The sequence below is a fragment of the Dromaius novaehollandiae genome, chromosome 3 (genome assembly GCF_036370855.1).
Source record: "Dromaius novaehollandiae isolate bDroNov1 chromosome 3, bDroNov1.hap1, whole genome shotgun sequence".
Taxonomy (NCBI): domain Eukaryota; kingdom Metazoa; phylum Chordata; class Aves; order Casuariiformes; family Dromaiidae; genus Dromaius; species Dromaius novaehollandiae.
In genome coordinates, this window is record NC_088100.1 from 22,377,788 (window position 1) to 22,400,954 (window position 23,167).

The following is a 23,167-nucleotide window of genomic DNA, read 5'->3' on the forward strand; positions in this document are numbered from 1 at the left end:
CAATGCAAGGCTGCCTTTAGCCTTGAATTTACAGGAAGAGAATATTATAGCCAGAAATCTGCTTTTTTAAACTTTCTACCAAACATCAGGCTGGCCCTGCCTGTGACACTGACAGAACATTTAGGCAGTATATCAAAGTTCTTCAGTCTTGGTTGCAGTGATGTTTAATGGGATTTTAATCTTCTTGGCATTTAGACCAGGTAAGAAGTGGGGAAAGCCCTTAAAATGCTTAATTGGCTTTAATACCCCTAACATCTGTTGAAGTTTTTGTTCAGGTTATGCATGTTCTCTGGTTGATTTCAGCATTACAGGAATTCTTAATGCCTCATCTCTAACCCTCCCCAGCAGCTGTCATTGCATTCAGCACTGCCTCTGAGAGTTGGAGGCTCACAGAGATGACTGAGCCTGGTGCATAAATATTATTTTACACTTATGCACAATATATTATATTGAAAACATATTCTGCAGTTTCACAAATTGGAACAGAGATTTTGGAAAATACCATCTGTTGGATGCTTTTTCTATCTAGATTTTAAAATAATTTAAAGATGATTTTAAATCTATCATAAACGTAGATTCCAAAGTAATGCTTACTTGCATACTCTGCTCACAGAAATGTAGCTAACCTAACAGTGGCCAGAAAGAAAATCTGCTTGTCACTTGCCAGTGCAGATATTCTTGAATCATCAGGTAAAGCTTCCTCTTTAAAGAATGATTGACTTCTATATGGGATAAAAATCCTAAATTATAAGCAGGATCTGTGACTGTCAAATCTTTGTTTTTATATGGATGTCATCTACACTTTGGAAGTCCAGTTGTCATGTCAGCCCATTGATACCCACTCAACAAACCCAACAGAATTACCAGCCCCATCCCATCCCATCATATTTATTTTTAGCATGATTGACATATAACCTGAAGATTAAATATTGCTTTTCTTCTGTGAGGACTGAAAAGTCTGTTTTTAAAACTAACAGTGCAACTTTTTAGAATTTTTGTAAGCAGTTGTAATGCTTATTGAAAAAAATGGATTTCAAAACATTATTTTGAGGCTCTGAAGTCAATAGAGAGCAATACAAAGAAGCATTTTTATAGTCTAGTCATATGAATGTCCACTGCAATTTTTCCTAAGCATAAACTCAGTTCATATATTGGTTATGAGCTCGATTTAGACAATCAGCTCTGCTCTGCAGTCACTTCAGAAAATGTTGCAGTTGCTTTTATTAAATATAGATAGGAACCCTTATGTCTGTTATAATCAGCTGAAACAGGAGGATGCTTGAAACTGTAAGGCTCTTAGCATGAAAATTTCACCAGTCTTAGAAGACAGAACCGAGGAGAACACATTTTCTTATTTTCACGTACACCACATATGTAAAAAAAGAGAAGATATCTTTCGTTTAACATTCTAACATGGCATTAGAGAATGGAACTGGTGAAATTTAGTAAAATTGCTACCCAGAAAACACAGACTACCGTGTGTTAGTTAACAAAGCTAGAAATTCCGTTTTGGCCTTTGTTCCAAGTTCCAGACGTGGTGCCTCTGTTCCATAATCCATCCAGGGAATGAAGAACAGTTCATCAGCAAAGTCTGTCCACCCAATAACATATTCGATCTTTTTTTTCTTTATGCTTACTTCACAAGGTCCTTATTCAGAGGATTAAGATGTTTATTTTAAAGATAGGATATTTTTATTAACACTGTAGATTGATTTATTCATAAGATTTGATTGCAGAGGAGAACACTAACTTGACATTCTGTAAACATAAGCCAAAAATTCACGCCAGGAGCTTTTAAATGAAATCTATCCCTGCAGGACAAGCCAAAATACTCATTACATTGTATTACCTCGGTGATCTCCTCACCTAAGATTGTGTTGCTTTTTGAGACTGGGGGTCGTGAGAAGGTGTGTTCATCTGTCATTTCTGCCTGAAGGCATTCAAACTTACATCTTGTAAATCCTGGAAACATGCTTTCTTCAGCATCCAGGCTGCTTAGCTTTGTCAAGAGTCAGATGCTTCCTGATGTTCAGGAAAGAACTCCAAGCACCTGTGAGATTTAATGGCAAAATAATGCACCTACTCACTTCAGAAGCCTCAGGAGTCAGACTGAAGGTGGGTGGAAGTCTTGGGGATCACGGTTTTGTCTACATATATGCAGAGGAGGATTTCGGTAGTGGTAAACATTTAGGTAGTTAGCTTAGATCTAGCCCTAAGAAAATGTACTTGATAAAACTTCATCTGGTGGAATATTAAGTTATCATCCTAAATCTATCAGTGTAAATTTCAACTAACTCCACTGAAGTCATGGGAGCTACTACATATCTTTCTACAATTCAGTGTAAACAAATCAAAATAGACCATTACCTCAGTCTCTGCATGCATAAAAAGGCAACAGATTGTTTACTTATCTACTTTATAGCTCAGTTAATATTTCCATAGTACTTTGAGTCTATATCTATATTAGTAAATTAAAGAGGAACATTCCTGGGCATCAGAATGAAATTGTCTACATTGTTAATTTGTCTTTGGCATGCTTTTGGCCCATGCCAACTAACACTTTCCTTAACTCATGCTGGAGTTACCTTGTAAAAGGGATTAATACACAGTTTTGATAAGTCCACAGTCTTTTGAAGAGGAAGACAGTTTAATAAAGCAAACTATTAAACAACTCACAAGACCTTCCATGTCAGCTGGCCTCCATGCCAGGCAATGTTCCTGGGTACATCCAACTTACTAGAAAAGATGAAGCCTGACATTTATAGTTAAATGGTGCACACGTGCACAGTGCATAGTTGAAACACAAGCTATTCCTGATTTGGAGTATGGTAACTAAAAGTCACACCAAACTTATCCTTGCAAGCTAGGGGTGAATCTATCTGGGCATGTAACTGACTTCCCAAACATCTCCTTTGATTCTGCAATTCTATCTGCCTGTTTCCAAAAAGATTAATTGGGAAGAAGTAGCTATATTGTCACTATACTAGCTCGTAGCTATAGTGTCACTATTTGGTATGACTAACTTACAGCTATAACCATACCATGGTATTGTCATGCAAAGTATTATTCTTCATTACTGATGAAGTATTGTTTCAATTTTTTTCCCCAAGTCTCAAGACTGGAAACAAATCATGAAGCCAAGGAGAAACTATTTTTCTGGACTCCTTTCAAAATTGTTCTTGCTCAGTCTTGCCTCTGGATGTCTTTCTTAATCACATTGTATTGTGTATTGCACCTATAGATTTAAAAATGATAAAATAGTATTTACAGAAAACAGAACGGCACATATAAAAAGTGAACACAGAACATTGTGAAATCATCTCTTTCTTTTTTCCTTTTGTTGGGAAGCACTTGTAAATCTAGTCATGAAAACTTCTTCCGCGATACTCCGATGGTGATTTACAGCCCTTTGTGAGCAGATGTAACGCTCTGCATCCGGCAGAGGACGAAGCTCCTTCCAGACGCACGTGGCCGGGCCGTTTCGGGGGCCGGGCGCGGAGGTTGCGCGCGCGGGGGCTCTGACAGACGGCGGCGGCACGGCGCGGGCCGGGGGAGGGGGATTCCCTCCACAGCCGCAGCCGTTAACGGTCGCCTCTGCGCGCCTCCCGCGCCCGTGCCCAGCGGCGGCACGGTGTTCGCGCCCGCGGGCCCCGAGGGGGAGCTCGCATCGGTCGCTGCCCCCGTGCTGGCTCTGCGCCGCTTCCCTAGGCTCGGCCTCGCCAGGGCTCAGTTTCACCGGCGGCCACTGCGGGTCACTGTTGCCGCTGCCTGAAGAGAGGACGCCACCGCGCTCTACCTGACTGCTGTACGGCACCAGCGCAGGGTACAAGGGGCAGCGCTTTCTCAGTTACCGATCTCACTGCGTGGGAGCGGACGTTATCAGCTGGGTGCCTCCTTCCTGGCAAGTTCACGTCCCCTCATCCGTTCGCCTCCCGCTCCGACCCCGTCTTCTTTTGGGGTTTGGAAAGTACTCTCATCGCTTGATCCAACTTTATATTTGTCTTTTTAGCTGCCAAGGGAGAGGTTTATACACACAATCAAAGTAAACAGAAAAGTTCAGCTGGATCATGTTTCACCGTGTTTTTCAGCTCCATAAGTTCTGAGGGGCTTAATGGGGAAACGGAGGGGAACTGTATCTGGGCTGAAAATCTGTGGTTGGGCAGGAGGTGTTGCATCTTGCAGGATGACTCTCTCTCACAGGGGAGCGTAATGCTAGGCGTTTCCAGGAGGCTTTCGCCTCTTCTCCCTCCGCCGCCGTGTCTCCCAGGTCCCCCGTGGTAATCTCCCTTAATTCGGGCTCTCACCGTTCTCCGTCAGAGCTCATGACTGACAGGAGTCTGTAGCGCTCTCCTGTCCGTGGCGCTGCCTTCTCCCCGCTTCGCCCTCCCCCCCCCAGTCGGCTCTCCCAGGAGTGCTTCCAGGCAGTGCCGCGCTGCGAGCCCAGGAAGCCGCCTCACCGCGCGGGACTGCGCTTGCCAAGAATCGGCGAGGAAGGCGACACGCCCGCCTCTTCCACCCGGAGCCCACTCCGGCCACCTCGCTGCGGGCTTCCCGGTCGGGAGGAGCAGAAAATAGCCTCCCTCTTCCCTAGCCGCTCGCCGCCGCCCCAACACCTCCCCTTCCCCGCCGCAGCCAGACCCGAAGTTCCTGGTAAACACGCGGCTTCCCCGGCCGCCCCCGCGACGCGGCCCCCGGCGAGTGACGGCAGGGAGCGCGGCGACTGCGGCCCCGGGCCGGGGACCCGCCTGACGGCGAGCCGCGCCAAGGGCCATGAATATTTCAGAGGCTTCTCAGCGCGTTTCTAATTAAAGGCCCGGGCTAGGCGCTCCCCCCGCTTCCCATCTTCCCGCCGCCGCCCCCTCCCACTCCACACACACACTTGGGACTGTCTCCTTACGTCGGAGAGAGGAGAAGGAGTGACGGAGCCCTGCCCGGGAGAGCTGCGCTAAGGGGAGGGACGGGGGACTGGGGCGGGAGGGGAGGGAGGGCTTGTGCAGCAGCGACGCTCTCGAGGTTGCCAAGTGGACTTTTATTGTTTTCCACCCACTTCCAAGTCGATACTATCTGCCGTCTCATGTCCATCCTATAGCCTATATAAGCGGCTGCGCTGGGGCCGCAGGAGATGGAGTAGTTTGTGGATACGGCGGGAGCACAGGGACGGGGGGGCGGCCCAGCCGGGGAAAACTTGGTCTCCCCGCCACTCGCGGGCTGCTCTGCCCTGGAAGAGTCACGGGAGCGGCTCCCGCGGGAAGGACGCGCCGGACCGCGGGACGGAGAGGCAGGTAAACGAGCCAGGAAGGGCCGGCGACCTCCTTTCTCCCTGCCCCTCTCCCAACACCGCCGCCCGCCCCGGGGAAGCGGAGCGCTCCGCGGCGGGGCGGGCGGCGCTGCGGGCTGGCCCGACCACGCGAGTGACAGCCGGCGGGCGGGGGGCGGGCGCCGCCGCGCTCCCGGCGAAGTTGGCGCGGCAGAGCCGCGGCACGGGGCGCGCACGTGCGCCGGGACGGGACGGGGCGCGCGGGGCGGCCGCGTGCGGCGCTGGCCGCTCCCCGGCTCTCGCCGGCGCGGGGAGGTGCCGAGCGGCGCCGGGTATGAGGCGAGAGCTCGCGCCGGAGCGAGCGCGGCTCGGGCTCAGTGCTGCTCCGGGCAGCGGTGGCTGTGCTGCCGCGCTCTCTCCCTGAGCTGGGAGGGAAAAAAGGAAAAGCAGGGTTCCAGGAGCGCCGGCAGCAGCGAGCGAGGTGCGTCCTTCCCGCGCCCCCGGCCGGAGCAGCGCACCTCCTGCCAGGGCGAGATGCTGGCCTGGCAGCGGGGGCCGGCTGGCAGCCGTCCTCCGCGAAACCCCGGCCGGGCCGGGCCGCGGCGGGGCGCAGGGCCAGGCGGGCTCGCTCGGCGCGCAGCCCCGCGCGCCTCTTCGGCAAAAACTTCGCGCAAAGTTGCCGGCTCCCGCCCGCGCCCCTCCGCTGCGCTGCGCGGTAGGCGCCGGTGGCCCGTCGCGCCCTGCTGCTTGCTCCGCCGCGGTTCAGCCGGGGGGATCCCCGGCGCGGCGAGCGCCCCCGCCTCTCCCGGGCGCGGCTGGGCAGCGCGCCCTTGCGCGCACCCCCCGAGGGCGCGGCGGCCGCGGTGCCGCTCCTGCGGCGCTGCGCCAGCTGCGCTGCCGGCCCGGGTGAACCCCGCCGGTGCGCGGGCACCCGCCTTATGTAAAATGAAAAGCAGAGTCGATGGTTTTCTCCTGTAATCTTTCACCCCCTTGAGTCTCCCCATCTCCAACCCACCCCCAATTTTTCTCTTTCAGGGAAACAGGAGGCCTCCCACAGCAGCGGATCCTTCCTTTTCATCCGGTCGTTCACCCTTCAGGTCAGATTGCAATGAGCAGACTGAGGTCTCCTGGGTTGCTGGTGCTAGTGCTCCTAATGCTCTCAGCAGGATATTGCAAAGAGAAAACTGACTCCACAGATTTGAAGGACAGGCAAAGTCTCTTAAATCTGATCATGGAGATCATTCAGGAACTGAAAAGGTACCACCTGGAGAAGGACAGTGGGGTGCAGTACTTCTCCAAACATGACTACACCTTAGATCGAAGGGAAGTGGCGGACTATGGGGGATACCAGGATGAGCAGAGAGTTGGTAAGTTGCAATCCATGACTTAGGGGATCTTTTTCTTTCTGTGCTGCCTTGGGGAATTGGAAATCACATCAGATTGCTAGTTTTATATCAAGAATTCATCACTCAAAATATCTGCAGTTCCCTCTGGTATCAGAAACTCATACAGACTGCAGCTTCAAAATAGAAGAACTCCATTCATGCTTCAGAGACTCTTACACTTTGGACAATGTACCCAACTGAAAGTCAGACCTCTTGTGTGTTGGCTTTGAATGTACAATATTAATACAGGAAAACAGTGAAATGTGTTGAGATCAGAGAAATCGGGGATGAAAAGGTTCTTCCTCCTGGAAGCTTACCTTTTTTTAAAATATGCCTGTTGTAAGTCTTTGCTGAAAATGACCCTACCAATAATTGTTGTAAGTTTTTGCTGAAAATGACCCTACCAATAATTCTTCTGCAGAACTATGCTATGCCCTTATAGCGTTCACATTTAGAAGTCTTTCCTGCAGTTCAGCCTTATTAAACTTTTCACCCCTTCTTATTAGTCCCTTTTGTACTCTGGTGCTAGCATCCTTGAAATACTGGGAAGCTGGAACAGAGTACTCAGCTGTCACTCTACAAGCCATGGATATTTTGAATCATTCCTTCAGTCACCATTCTACTCATTTGAATTGCTTTTCTCTAACCTCCAGTGAAAGTCCAGATTTTTTTGTAAGAGGACATTTGAAATGGTATAGAGCAGTCCAGAAACAGTCATACCAAGCCCCATGATGAAAGACAGCTAAAGCTCTGTTTCATGATGTACTTCTGTGCATCCATCTAAAAGTTGATTTGGCTTTTCCTGTTGCCATGTCTAATTTACTGTTCAGTGTCGCTCCCAATTACTGCTGCTCAACTTACACCTCCTACTGGAAATGACTTTCTGAATATTTTCCAGCAGACGTCTATTCATTTTTTTTCCAAACTGGCTTTCATTTTGCTATTTTGCATTTATGTGTCCATTTGTTGATCTCATAAAGCTTCTTTCTACCTTTTCTTCATTCTCACTCATATTCAAAAATCACAAAGATCAGTAGTTGTTGGTGATTGTCACTAAAATGTTACTTCCCCATCCGGATGATGAATATATGAAGGAAGACAATTTTGCTCTACTTAAGATCAGCACACTGGGAACATTTTGTTTGATAAATGTCAAAAAATTAAGAGGCCAGACTGGCAGTGAACTGTAACCTATACAATTCTTAAGTCTCAAATTGGAATTTGGGCAGAGCTGGCTATCCTACATCTATATGTTGGTGTGAAACATCTGGCTTTTGATGATATGTTTGTTTATGTGAATATAAAACCACTTGAGAGCAGATTAGTTGGTACTGCTGTCATTGACTCCTAAACAGGACTTTTCATTCTGTTGTTATAATAGAATTATTACCAGTAACTCGGAAAAGGTTCCTTTCAGATGACTCTACTGCTTAGAGACCTTCAGTTCAGTTTAGGTATCACTTTCCCAGTGAGTCTGTCCCATGGAAAATGCCTGAGTGAAGCATGTGTGTTTTTAATGCTGTTCATGACATAATTAGGTCAAATATGATAAGGTCAATTTTACTTACACTAACTAAAGTTAGAAGTAAATGAAGAATGACTTTCGAGAAGTGTCTAACCTCACAAGCCAATCAGATCTGGATGGAAATGTTCTCTACTTTATATCTGATAAGAGGTGCCAGGGGAATGAAAAAGGCTGCTCAGGCATTTATGGTCAAATAAATAAAGCACCATGTAGTGTATCATACACAATCATCACTAAGCTATCAGCATAGAGTTTGTAATGGAGAGCAATCAAAGATAGCTGTAAATCAGGAAGACGCAAGGAAAGGCTAGTGCTAAAATGGATTTCAGTAAACCAGTTTCATTTTGCCATCTGCTGAACACAAAACGCAAGGCGGTAAACCACAAACATAGGGAGCCAGAAGAGAGCAATTTGCTTGGGATCATTTCCTGTGAATTTTATTTACTGCTAGCAGAAAAAGAATTCCTGTAAGTAGATCAATGCAGTTCCATGATTACAGCCAGATAGTACTTGTACAAACACACTTCTGACAAAATAGTGCATACATTTGCATAAGAGAATCAGAAAAGAAGCCGAGAAACCAAACTTAGATATACCTTTGGATCTTTACTGTTAGTAGAATATGCCATTTCCAAGCAACTGCGTACTAAATTTTCTTAAAGAATTTAAATTTAGATTAGGGATAATGCAAAGCATAAAGAACTAAAATCTGATTCTTAGTTGTCGAAAGCATTAATGACTGCACACCTAACAGACATTGTATGTTTCATCATCACAGCGTTCTGTAGTACTTTTTACAGTGGCTCCATATGTAAAAACAAAGCTTGCAATTTCGTCCATTGGACACAAATGAGTTTTGATCTTTGTGTGTCTGTCAAGATACAGCAGTGTTGTTTGCTCATCAGAGTTTTTTCCTCCTTCTTTCATACTATACTTGGCAAACATAGTTCTAGTATAGCACAGTGAATATTCTTTTTTCTGTCCAACAGAAATAGTTCCCAGAGATTTGAGGATGAAAGACAAGTTTTTAAAGCATTTAACAGGTATGTTTAATTTTGCATTTGTATCCATTATTTCATCTACAAACTGTAGGCTGCACTGTTCTTCCAATAGCTCCTGTGAGCTGTGCTGATTAATAAATTATTTTTCTTTATGTTTCAGGCCCTCTCTACTTTAGCCCAAAATGTAGTAAACACTTTCATCGACTTTATCACAATACAAGGGACTGCACCATCCCAGCATGTAAGTGCCAAAAGCTAAGGTTAACTTCCATAAAACATCAGAAAATTCCTAAATATAGTACCTCTATGGGATACCAGGTTTGTGATACTATGCTAGACTATGTTTCTTGCAGCGGAGTCTGGAGTGCTCTGAAAGGTGCTAACTGAGCTTTACAGCGTGCTTGCTGGCATAGTATTACTAGTTGGGAAAGTGGAAACATGACTTCAATGCAAATACACTGTGTAGAATGACTGTAAACACTGCCTCCTTAGATACCTATGCCTAGGTCTGTTTGGTTCCAAATCAAAGGTGTTTATTTTGCATAGGAACATACAACTCCTTTCCCAAACCTCTCATATTTAGGCAGACTCAAAATAGGATCAGAAAGCCAGATAGGACTACTTCCTTCTTATGAATTATCTTATGTAGAACATATCTTATAGACATTTTATATTTTGGCAAGTCAGCTTGTCAGTGATCTTCCCTGTAAATCTTTGCAACCTTTGTCTTCAGTGAAATACATAACTTACTAAGGCTTAGTAAACAAACCAGCTGATGGACACAAATTACAGTATCTCAGCAGTGTTGGCAGCATAGAGAATTAAAAAAGAAAACCAGGAATTGACATTTATCAGTCAGTAGATATGACTCCAGATGGACACAGAGGCGGACCTGTTGAGTAAGAAGATGCTATTTTAGTACAGCCTTTTTAGAATGGAAGAGTGCTTTATTTTACTTGTCTAAGGTCAACCAGTTAGATCAGTAGCAGAGCTGGGAATAGAATCAAGAGTTTCAGATTTCAAGTTTCAAGTATTAATAAATATTTCAGTCCAATATATTTTAAAGGCATATTTGTTAGGAATTGCAGACTTTCTTCCTATTTGTAAGGATTCAGATTAGGACCATTTTGGAAAGATATCAGGCTACTTACAATTGATGAGGAATTATAGATAATGGCTAACCAGGTCATGTTCAGTTTACATTGATTATGAGGATAGAGTTGTTAATAACTAGTCAGTTTTAGACAAACACATGGTCATATTACCTTTTCTATAAGGGTCACATCCAAACATCATTTGACTCAGCACTAACTAGTACCTTCAGCTGTGAAGCTAAAGACTAGGTAGCCTGAAAGTCTGAATTAGCCTTTCCCTCCTGACAGGTGAAATACCCACTAACATAATGTTTTCTGGGTAATGCAACATAATTTGTATAAATGACAATTACAGCATATCAAAGTTGTGAGTTAGGGATTGTTAACATTGAATCTCTAGGAAACATTAGATGTAGTTACTCATTAATGAAATAATACCAAGCAAAAATTGTTATCAGTCACTAGGCTAGACTTGCTAGCATCTTCTTAAAGCAAATTTCTTGTGGAAACATGAAGTAAACAGCTTCTTGTAATTCTTCACGCACAGTATCAGGTTACTTTTTGATGATATTCTGATTTTAGGTTAATACTTACCTATTTAGTCTATGTAGTCATTGAAAGGCAAATCAACAAAGAAAAAGTGCCTGTGATGCTGCAACAAAGTGGTAGCTAGTACAAAAGTATTTTGTGGGCATACTTTCCAGTGCTTTATGTAGCATAGTAGCATTGACATATGGACAGTAACTTAGTCTGCTGTCGGTGCATGGCTAGCTTTCACATAATTTGCTCTGTTTGCCACGTAAAAGAAAAAAAACCCACGTCTCTTAATTTCGTAGCTTTGTGTCAGTTCTGTTCATCACTACACAGCTCCTTACTACAAAGGCATCAAAAAGCAGAAGGTGCCTAACGTCAGAACTACTAACAATAGGAGTATGGTGGAAAAAACAACCTAACTAGTTTTAAGATTAAACTTGACACAGTTATGAATGAGTTTATGTGATGTGGCTCCTTACTGTAGCAAGGGACTGGACTTAATGTTCCTGTGATTACGTATGAGAGCATCAAAGGAATAGGTGAAATCATTCTACACTGGTATGAGGGAATATATATATTCTGTTTCTATCAGCCAGAGACCTTATTCGTCTAATGTATCAGTTCTTCAAGGAGGAAAATATATTGGAAAGCTGCATTATTTTTTAATTATGTTCACTGAGGACTGAATTTTAAAGATAGGTGAGCAGTACATTTTCTTCCCCTAGTGTGGAAATACTGTAGTCACATGTTTAGATCCCACATTTGAGTACAGGCACAGATGCAGACATTTTCATACATACATGCAGTTGGACAATCTCTACACACATTCACGTTATTTAGCTATAGATACTAACTATGCACAAATCACATGCATGTGGTTGTATGTACCAATTAGACAAGGCTCACAGTTATGTAACTCTTGCACACTAAATTTCTGAGGAGCAGATTTCTATACTGTTGCAAACTAAGTTGTTGATTAAAGTTTATTATGACAATAATTTCCACACCTTTAACAATTTAACAATTTTGATTTTTAAATGCAAAACTGGTTACTTTAAAAATGTCTATATTTATTGTGTTTTTTCATGACAGACTATAAAAGATGTGCCAGGCTTCTTACTCGGTTGGCAGTAAGCCCAATGTGCATGGAAGGATAAGGTAAGCTTTTTGATAGTGAAAGTAGCATTCTATGGCATAGTAAATCTGTGGATTTTGCACTTCAAACATGAAAATTCATGGGATTATAACAACAATTGTGCTTTGGCTAAGGTATTCCTCTTTCAGAGTACTTCGCATAACTGTCTTAATCTGGCAAAATATTGTCCATAAATAAAGGATACCCCCTACTGGAGGCATTTATATAAAAATACATGCACATCAGCTGTGAATTACTCATAGCAGTATGTAGATATCAGATAGTGAATTTGTTGTTATAGAACAAAGCACAACAGCTGTAGCTGATTGAGTTGACTCAGTATACAATTGTGCATATTGGCAATGGAAGCCCTTTTATGTGTGCAGCTGTAGATTTATGGTGTACATTTTAATATGAATTAATATATCCATAACTATATGCATGAAAGCTTTATAAATGCAGATAAGTTGCAGGTGCTTTTATAGTAATTCAATTAAAATATATTAGTAACATTGATAAACTAACTTCATGCTACTCAGATTTCTTGGGATTTCCACTGTGTTCATCTTTTACATCAATCAGTTATATCCTTCTCTTTAATCTAGATGCACCTCTTTACTTCCTAGAAATGCTTTGGTAATTTCAGGGTGCACCAAAACCAAAAAAGTACTTCCGAACTATCTGTACTTCTACGGAATTGACACATAGGAACACAGAAGGACTAATTTAGATCGTGTCCTTCTCAATCTTTACCTGAGACAAAAATGTGACCTCTGACAAAGTGATAAATAATAACCCATACCAATGTCAAACCAATATGTTTTAACTCTATGATAAAATAATATATCTTGTGGAGAGAGTCAGTGAGGAAAAGCAGTAAATACTATGCATCTTAGTTTATTCTTTAAAGTGCTCACACTGTTTTGCATAGCATTCTAACAAACAAGCTAGGGAAATGCGTTCACGATAAACGTAAAAATGGTTGGAAAGAAATTTCAAGTTATTAGTGCTTCGCAGTCAAACTGGGAGAATATTTTGAGCAGAGTCACCCAGAGATATGTTATGGGTCTGTTATTGTTCAATATTATCATCAATAACTTGGGTGACGGGAGAGATTATACTCTATTTATGGATGACAATGGTGTAGGAGAGGCAACCATGAGAGTATGATATTAGAATTGAATACTGAAATTGAAAATAATCTTGGAAAATTAGTTGACTAGTCTAAAAATAGGATGCAGTTTAAGGGAAGGAGCAGAATTCTGGAGTCATGTAGGAATAATCAACTGCAGCAATACAGGGCAAGTTGTGATTGGCTAGATAGGTAGAAGTTCTATAGAAAATGTACAGGTTGAAGTGGATCACAAACTAAGCATAAATCAACCACATCACACTTGGACAAAAGGCAAATAACATACTGGAATGCGTAAATAGAAGCATAAATACCTGAAACAATCCCTCCACTGTTGCTGGTAATGCCTCCACGGGAATACTGTATTCAGTAAAGGGCACCACACTTGAAGAAAGATGGGTGCTTCTTGGTCCAAAGGAGAGCAACACGGATGATCAAAGATCTAGAAAACACAGGTTATATAAATAAATAAATAAATAAATAAATAAATAAATAAATAAATAAATAAATAAATAAATAAAAGGAATTGGGATTATTTAGTCTAAAGAAAAGAAGACTGAGGGAAAACATGATGGAGCTATTCAATTTCATAAAAAGTGGCTACAAACCATTCTCTATATTTAGTGTGGATAAATAAGAGGTAATGTGTTTAAATCTGCAGCAAAAGAGGATTTCAACTAGACATTAGGAAAGGCTTTTATAATGGCAAAGACAGAGATATATATTAAATAGTTAATGTAATTCTGCATTCTGACTTTACGCTAAGTTCCTCAACATTCTTTCAAGTATTTTCTGCCTCTCTGACTTCCTGTCTGTTTTCATTTTCACATAAAGAAGGCAGCATACAATAAACTATCCCAGCTTCAACACAGGTGCTTTCCAAGGTCCAATTACTTGATGTTACTTGACACCTTAATCTGAAACATGCAGCCACAGAGAGGAATCTTTTATCCATACTTTGTATGTTCAGGGACAGAATCATGGAAGCAATTGTATATAGCTCTAATATAAATAAAACTTAGCACATAGCTAAATCATTTGATCTAACTAGAAGAAATTCCAGGGATTCAACCTTTCAATTGTGAAATCCAGAAAGCAAGGAACAGATGAGCTATTATCCTTCATATTCATCTGCAAAAGGTAGGTGAATAGTGTTATTATCAATGCTAAAAGGCAGATATATCAGAGTAGGGAATTGTTTTCTTCCTTCCCTTAGAAAGTTCACACATCCTATCATGAAAACACAAATTCATAATATAAAGGAACAGTAAATAGTAGATCTAATCTCAAGCTGTGAATCTCCTAAAAAAAACAAAACAAAAGAAACCCCATCCCTATTTTGTTTAACAACTTCGCTCAACTATAAGGTGTGTTTGAATGGGAGTAATATTCCACTTCTGTCATCTTCCACAGATACAAATAAATCAGTAATAGTACCAGTACTCCTGACTGACCTGTATTAATAGAAGGAAAGCCTGTTCTACACCAGAGATGCCTTGAGAGCCATGGGTGTCCCCATAAAACTAAGAGTCTTTCCTCTTCAAAGCTTTTCCACCTTATCAGTTCACTTTGTGTGGGTAAAGCATCTCTCACAGAAAAGTGTAATGCAGCCTTTATTTGTTTTCATCATTTCATGGACTGAGGTATAGCGAAATGGGTTCCTTTTTGTATTTCTCCACTTACCAATCCTTTTTCTCCAGAGTGGGTAATTATCATTAATCCAGACTTTGCGTGTTCTCAAGAAACTTCAAAATTTTGAACATAGTACCATTTATACATAGCAAGACAAGATTTCAAAGCAGTGCTTCTTACTTAAGATAGTTTTCTAATGCAAGAATAGTTTATCTGTAGCCTGACAATATGTAGACATTTCCAGTCTCTGCCATAAGGCTACTAGTTAGTATTATTTCTAAAGCTCAGACTAATTCCTCAATCTTAGATAAAATAATTTTATGTGACATTACTCCAAAAAAATTGAAGTTGACATATAGTGCATTATTTTATTTATAACTAAAATTGTAGTCTATTTGTAATCTATATGACTAAGTTAATAATAGAGAAAAAAGTACATTTTAAAAAAATCTTTCTAAACTTTGAGACATGTTTCGTATTCTTTTTCTACTCTTTCTCCAGACTTATACTGTAACTTGCTATTTTAACTTGTGCTATTTTAAGCTAAATTCTTAATTAGGATATAATTCAGGGACTTTTCATGGGAAAACCCCAGAATATTTGTGCTTTTTTTTTCTTACTTGCCATTTAAGTGTTAAATTATTGCCTAAGAAATACAGTAAGTATTTAAAAATAATGAACTATAAATTTGTGTTGCTTTAATTTAACAAAAGGCTTGAGCCTATGCGTATTTTAACCTCAAGCTAAATACACTACTGAACTGGAGTCTAAATACCAAAAAAGATAAAGAAAAAAAATTTAGCTTATACTTGAAATTTACTGTGTATTTTCTCTTCAAAACGTATCCACAGAAATAAGGTTCAGAATAAATAATACACCTTCTTTTAAAAATTCAAATTTTTTTTTCTTTATAGTTATTTTTATCTTACATTTAGATATTTAGACACATTCATTTTTATACTTAAGCATCTGTTGTTGACAGTTAAGGTGATATGCTAGACCAATCAGTGATCTGATCTAATATGCAAACTCTCATATTCTAACCTAGTAAAACAGCAACATTCTTAATTGTCTGTGCCTACATTTTTACCCCCCAAAATTAGAATTCCTGTTTTACTCAGTTGCTGAAACTTAACTTCATTGTAGGCTCATGACTGGGCTATAGATGAATTAATGCTTTTGATACTTTGGCAGGCCAATAGTTAGCTTTTGTGTATTTTTAAAATCCACAGACAACTGTCCATGTTTACAGATCAATTTTGGAAGAAAAGAAATACTAGATTTGGGTTTGGTTTGTACTTAAAATGCGTTTTGGATTATCATAGCTTTAAAGCACACAGAAAATGTTGAAACTCAATGCTAAGATCTAACAAGATAGGAAAACAGGAATTAGGCATCTATTACTATCATAGTACATAAGTGTACGTGTGTGTTTGCGCATGCACATTATCTTCTTAAACAGAAATGAGCATTCACTGCCAAACCAGTGCAGTTTAGTGAGATGATTACAGTTCTTAAATTAATTCCTATTTTTGAAGATTTCTTCTTATAGATTTGAGTAAGAAAAACTAAAAGATGAGTTTATGACTGTGAAAAGGTTTCACCACACCCTGAAAGAGAATATACTCCCTTCTGTTCCTAACTCAGCTACAGGTTCTATTAATTTTTTAACATTTCTCATTAAACTTAGAGGTAATAGCCAAAATTTTACTTAGTTAAGATACGTTCATGTCCTCCCATCAAATGAAGGTTCTCTCTGCAAGCCCATGATTGATATCCACTGCTCATGGAAACAAGGTTTCAGAAGAAGCACTTGGTAGGCAGATACACAAAATGATTCAGTCAGGAATATGGGTGCAACACAAATTTAAACCTACTTACAGGAGCAAAAGTTAAGATTCTTCAAAGATGTCACCCATTTTACAATGTGTCTGTGGGGCATTCACTTTCTAATTTATCCTACACATACCTATCTGGGCTCCATCATCTGGTTCCTTTACAAAACTTATTTGCCTCACATTTTGCCACACCGAAACATGGAAGCAATGCAAGGGCTCAGTTACTGCCCCTTTACTTGTTCAGATTGCATTACGGAAGCCAGAGCAGCATCTCTTTATTATCACATCACTCATGATCCTTTTCTTCATGGGCAATTCCAGGCTGTGTTCCCTGCTTGCCACTAGCACCATCTCTAACATTTTTTATTCTGTAACACCTTTTCCTTCTTGTGTTCACATGGCTATGCCAGAGTTCTGTCCCCTACACTCCTGCTTTGTTCTGTCTTTCAGCTTCCTTTTTATTCCCAGTTTCTTCAGAGTTCTTCTACTCCATGCTTTCTGTGTTCCACTCCATGCAGATACACCCGACAAACATTATATTGTCCATATGTACAGTGATTTAAAAAATGCCAAGGACAAGGTTCCTGAAGTCTTCACCTACTGTTCACAGTTATGATACTATGCAATATGACAAGGAATCTGGAGAAGTTCTGGCCTCCTTAACAGCATCTGTCATAATTACTTTGGCTTTCAGCAGATCCAAATTTTACCACTCCTGTTTGAAAACTGGAGTTGGTGCTTTTCCTTTTGCATCGCCTGTAAGTGTTTGTTAAAGACCAACCGTGATCTCACAAATTATTCTTAAAACTTCCTTGTAGCATAAGGAGTAAGGACTGCAATATCTTGTGTGAAAGCCTGTAGCTTTGCCACTGTAGTTTTATTTAATTTATATATCCCTGCTTTGAAGATTTAATTAGTTTGCTGACAAAGTACTTACTTTTATGAATTTCACACCTGTGTTTTTAACATTTTTTATAAGTTTCTACAGTTATTTCAAATGAACAAGATAAGGAGACTAGCAATACAATCAAGTCTAAATAAATACAGTTTGTGCAAATAGTCTTGGGCTATCATGAGAAAAGGAGATTTTATATAAAAAGTATATGAAAATCCTATCACTTTTGTTTTCTAGAGAAGCAGATATAATTAGCAATATTTAAAGGAAAAGAGCAACAGAACCAGTACTTCTTGCTTAAGATGCAAAATACATGATAAGGCAAGAATAAATATAAATACATGTTGAGGTCAGAGATTATAGAATTTCTAACAAAAAGCTAAAACACATTGATAACCGACACTTCATTTGGAATCCAGAAAAGTCTCTGTAAATTCTAAATCACTTTTAAGATGCATTAAAAATAAAGTTAACAAACCATATTAGTAATTACATTAAAAAAAGCTGAAAGTACAAAATAAACTTGGAAAGTTTAACTGCATAATGATAAAACTGAAATGCCACAGTGGACATCCCATTCTTGTACACCATGTTCTATATTTATTATTTCAGACTATCCTTAAACAAAAACAGTATCTGGGCTCTTGCTTAGGTTTTGGTGCACATTTTCTCACAATGGAACAACATCCCTTAATTGTTCTCTCTCTTACATGGTTTCTTATTCAAAGTAACACTGAATGAACTCAAACAATGTCAGCCACTTCCATTTCAGGAAACAAGTGAAGGTTGAATTAAGATGCAGGGTTTGCATATTATTCAGTGAAAACTGACATTTGCTTCTAGAAAGTATAGCCTGATCCATCATATGCAACTCCCAGGATATAGCCAATCACCTCTGCTCGGTGACGAAAAGTAGTTCCTAAGGTACTAGATTTAGACTTTATTATAACCATTGCTTCAAACTGGAATGTAGGCAGAATACATTTTGAGTTACTGGTGTGGCATAATCCAGCTTTGTTAATAGGCAGCTCTGAGTACCACAATTTTACTTACTAGGAGATCTCTGTGGATTGCACCAGATACAACATTAACAGCTTTATCATCTCCAGTATGTGGATCTCTGTGATTCAGTGCTCATTTTAGAGCAGACTTCTATCTAGGCTTTCACAGCTGAGGAAAGAAAAGGAATTTTTGATGTTAGCCCATGGAAATTTTGCTACAGAATTCTACTGGCACAGTATTTTAAAGGTTATACTGACATTTAAAACATTAAACTCCTCTTTTATACAGAATAGCTCTTTCTCAATGCTTATGTTTATCATCACTCACAGAAAATGACTAGAACCAAATCTGGAAAACTGTAATATACCTTTACAATATCTTTCATTTGTTCTTTTTTAAATAAAAACAATTGTAGGGTTGTGGTGGTTTAATTATCATTGCTGCTTGTTTTTTTCGTGCTGGAAAGGAAAATGTAAGAAACAGAATGGAAGAGGAGAAATGGCTTGTATGGCTGCCAATATTCCCAATAGATATTGCAGTCAAATAGTACTCTTACTGGAGATCCTGAATGCTATTTGTTATCATTCAGCTAAGCTGCAGTCTAATTTTCCTAGATTTGATGTATGTAGCACAGAGTACGTGAAATAAAGAATACTGCAACAATAGACTGTTTAATGCTACCAATATTGGGCCTTTCCATGGGGTTCTGAAAAGGCAGAGGATTTAGGAAACTGCAACTTACCTGAGCATTGAGAACCTAAGATCCACAACTTCTGATCAGATGTCCATGTAAAAGCAGATACAGATGAAATAACAAAGGAGCATTCTATGCATGAACATGACCATTTCCAGTTTTTCAAACTCAGTGAGCTGTATATTTTCATTAGTATTGAAAAAACTGTTTATTAAATTCTCAGTGTATAACTTGTCAGTTGTACCACACTGTGATCAAATTAAAAGCAATCAATTTGTTTATAAACATCACTTTTCAGCTTAAATAGAGCACAGTATGGATATACACACTGAAAATAAGATAGAGGAAAAAACAAGACAGAAAGAACTTACATCAGTTTTTCCTCGAGGGAAAGAAGTTAAAAAATGCATTTGTCCTATCTGCAAAGCCAGAACAAAACTAAGCTACATTAAGCTTTTCTGTAACAATTTTCTGTTACATTATTACATTTTCATAATGCTTTTATAAAAATTGCAAAATTAAATATATGTTTAAATAGAATACTACTAAGAAGTAGTTCTGTATGGACCAATAGCTTGATTTCCAATGGATTACATCAACTGTGGCTGACTTTGCATTCAAATCATTCTATTACAGATTACACTTAAGCAGAAGAAAATTCAAAATATCAGAAAAATTCGCACTGATCACAGGAGAGACAAATACATATGTTCAAACATACAAGTTTTAAGCTTGGAAAATGAGCTAATCAGAAGATCCAGTTTTTTATCTCCCACAGGGACTTTCGGTATCCATGATACCATAGTATGATACCACACGCTACCATGATAAAACAAGATCCCTTTGAATCTATTCTCTTGTAAGCACACTCTGTCTCTCATATGCACAGTTTCTGTTGTCTAATGAGAATTGAGTTTGTGCTGCATTTTTTTGTTTCAATTAGGGCATTAACAGGCTGTCATCTTTACCCAGTTTCATTTGTTTCTAAGACCTGAAGCATTTGATATTCATCTGTCTGGAAAATGCAGTGGTGGAAAATGTGGTTAACAAGCTCAGAAGTTAACTGGATAGAAGACATACTTCTAAATACACCCCCCTCACGTACCCCCACACCCCCAATGACATTTTTTCAGAGAAGTAGACTTATAAAAGGTGTAGGGAGAAAAGCTTTGGGGTAACCTTCACCACTCAACCACTTTTTAATTAACCTTTTTAACTATTAGAAAGTACCTATTTAAGTGACCTGGAAGCCTATAATTTCATATCACTGATTTTGATACAAGTCATAGAAATGGCTTTGATTTGATTCCAAGAAACTGTTCTGGGTAAAGTTAATACAACTTGCAGCAAATTCAACCACTGCAGCTCCTACTCAGCTTGTGTTGCCTCACTATTTGCAAGTCCCATGGGTAAGATTTCTATTATTGAATCTCAGAAAGTTGCTTTTATTTGCTCCTTGTTTATAAGTCCAGGTTTCTTCACCGATGGGACCAACAAAACACCGAATCCTTTCTAGATCCTTCAAATCTGACCTTGACAGATTTACATTACTGGACATACCAGCTTCTTCTTGATATCAAGCCATTAAGACAGAAATTTGCAATTTGTTAATACTATCCTTGATGTTTATTCATGCTTTGATCTCACTGCTGCAGTCACAGGAACAGGCTAAACTGATCTATGAACACATGTTGAATTGGTGAAACTCCAGTTTTCCAAATCTCCTCTACCTAAAATGAAACACCACAAAGAAGAAAGATTTCCAAAACTTTGACCTAAACACTAATTTAATAGTCAGGCTGATATAAACTGAACTACATCAGGAATGTGCTTTTAGAGCTTTACAAAACTATTACTGAATTTGCCAGTTTTATTTACTTACTATATTCAATATGATAAATGCATTTTAAATACTTGTATGTGAGTATGCAAATGATGAAAGGCAATTTTCTTCTATTTTCTTCTTTCTTTTAATCCACCAGATGTTACTACCATGAAAAGAAACACCAAGAACCAAGAGAAGTGCCTTGGAAACCACAGGGAAATAGAACTTATTACCTTTATAACATATTCCATTGTGAACAAGAGATTTATTTTTGCAGATTGACAGACTACTTCCCATAATTCTTTTAACATGCATTTTGTATGCTGTCAACAGTTTGCGGAATGACATTCTTTACAGTAGTATAACTGCCGGTAGTACTTAATGCTTCATACTTAAAAAACACACTCTACAACTGATGTGTAATGCTGCCAAAATTACATAAACACAAACACTTCACCAAGAAAACTGATGTTCTGTTGCTTAATTCTGAGGTTTTAAGGAATGTTTGTTTGTATATCTAGAACTACTAAAGAGCTGCTCCACAGTAGTTGTGGTCACTTGATATCCTTCATGCTTATGCAATTTTTTAAAAGTTTGGTTAAAACAGACTTGCATTGGGGTCACATTGTACCCTAGGAGTATAAATTGCATGACAAACAAACATAATTCCAAGTAAACATATTTTTTGGGACAGTGGAGCATGAATTTTGTACACACACTAAAGCTGCCATTAATCTACTTTATATAATAAATGTATAAAACATTCCAGCTAATGTGCAATATGTAAATACTGTAAATAACAAACATAAGTAATAAAGTGTTTGGTATTAAGTTATCCTCAGTGTGTTTTCTTTTCACCCCTTAGAATCCAGAATTTGATAAACTGGAAGCTGTTTTCAGGTACTTACTATAATTTACCCATACTTAAATCTTTTGCCAAGGAGTGTTTGCTTGTATTAAAGGAAAAAAAAAAAAAAAAAAAGTACGCTCTCCTCAGAGAAGTCCAGTAGCTTGGACACTCTCTATGGATTTGCGAGTACAGCCAGATCTGTGTGTTCCAATCCCAATAAGTGCCCAGACCACAGGGTTGCCCCAATTCTGCACAAGATTCCTAAATCTGATTTATTTTCTGGCTAAATTTTGTCAAAAAATCGGCAGTCTATTAATGATACTGTAAAGTGATATAATCAGTATATGTCCAACAAAATATTGTAGTACCATAACTTTTGAGTAAGTCTTTGCTGACTCCTCAGGAGGCTTTGATATGCATTTCCCTTTCTTCCTTAAATCAGATATGCAATCCAGTCGTCATAACAACATGGCTCAAACGGGGGGGGGGGGGAAGATGCATGTCCTATAGATGCACCTCATGATCTTTTTCTAAATACTGCCATTTAGCTTCCAATTTATCCTCAATTACATCCACAAAATGTAACAGCTAGAGGCTGAGATTCTTGAAATTCACACTAAAAAGCCTTCAGAATGCATTTGTCTTAAAAAGAAAAAGAAGGGGGGGGAAGTGGCAGAAGTAGAAGCCTAGGTGATCAATGATCATTAGGTGCTAAAGTTTCATTTCTCATTGGCAACAATACATGTATACTGAAAAATACGTAGTTAAGAGAAGGTACTCCTACATGATTCATTTAGCTGCTCATCTGCAGTAAACGTGGGTGGAACTGTGCTTCTCTGTAGTTCCACTGATTGAAATCAGATCAGAACATATTACTTAACATGGGAGTTTAAATTAATATAAATATTTCTATTTGTAATAGGACACCTGAAATCTGGTTAAGTCAAAATTTTCTAGAAAAAGAAAGCTATACTGTAAAATGAAAAAAGTAATATATTTAATGGCTTAATAAATGAATATAAATAAGTTAATTCCATGCAAGTTTTTTCTAGATTTGGCAAAAGTCAGCAGGCTTTGATGGAAGATACAACTATACTGTATAAGGCCTTGCTTATTTAATGCTAGAGATAGGTTCATTACCTTAACGGGGGGGGGGCCGAGAGAATAAAGGGGGAGCAAATTCTTTTTTTTTTAAGCCTGTAAAAGCTTAATCATCTTTGTAATTTGTGTATTATGTTCACTGTTTCTCCTGTAACCTAAATAATGGTACTATGCAACTGTCCTTTTTCTGAAGGCTATCCTGGTTCTGTATTCTCGTATTTTACAATCTCTTTCTAAATGCAGTGTTGCTCTCCTAGCTTCCAGCTC

The 23,167-nt window shown here is 39.6% G+C and overlaps 1 protein-coding gene across 2 annotated transcripts; it reads left to right on the top strand.

The window, feature by feature from the left end:
* The first annotated feature begins 4,793 nt into the window (after nt 1-4,793).
* On the top strand, nt 4,794-21,153 carry ALKAL2 (ALK and LTK ligand 2). 2 transcript variants are annotated; one of them, XM_026116602.2, is made up of 6 exons: nt 4,794-5,282; nt 6,293-6,624; nt 9,157-9,210; nt 9,329-9,409; nt 11,889-11,954; nt 21,107-21,153. In XM_026116602.2, exons 2-5 carry the CDS (start codon nt 6,366-6,368, stop codon nt 11,951-11,953), a joined length of 459 nt encoding a protein of 152 aa, XP_025972387.1. In that variant the 5' UTR covers nt 4,794-5,282; nt 6,293-6,365; the 3' UTR covers nt 11,954; nt 21,107-21,153. The 2 variants fall into 2 exon arrangements, with proteins under 2 accessions (XP_025972387.1, XP_025972386.1); XM_026116601.2 differs by lacking the exon at nt 4,794-5,282 and adding an exon at nt 5,436-5,738.
* The last annotated feature ends 2,014 nt before the right edge of the window (nt 21,154-23,167 follow it).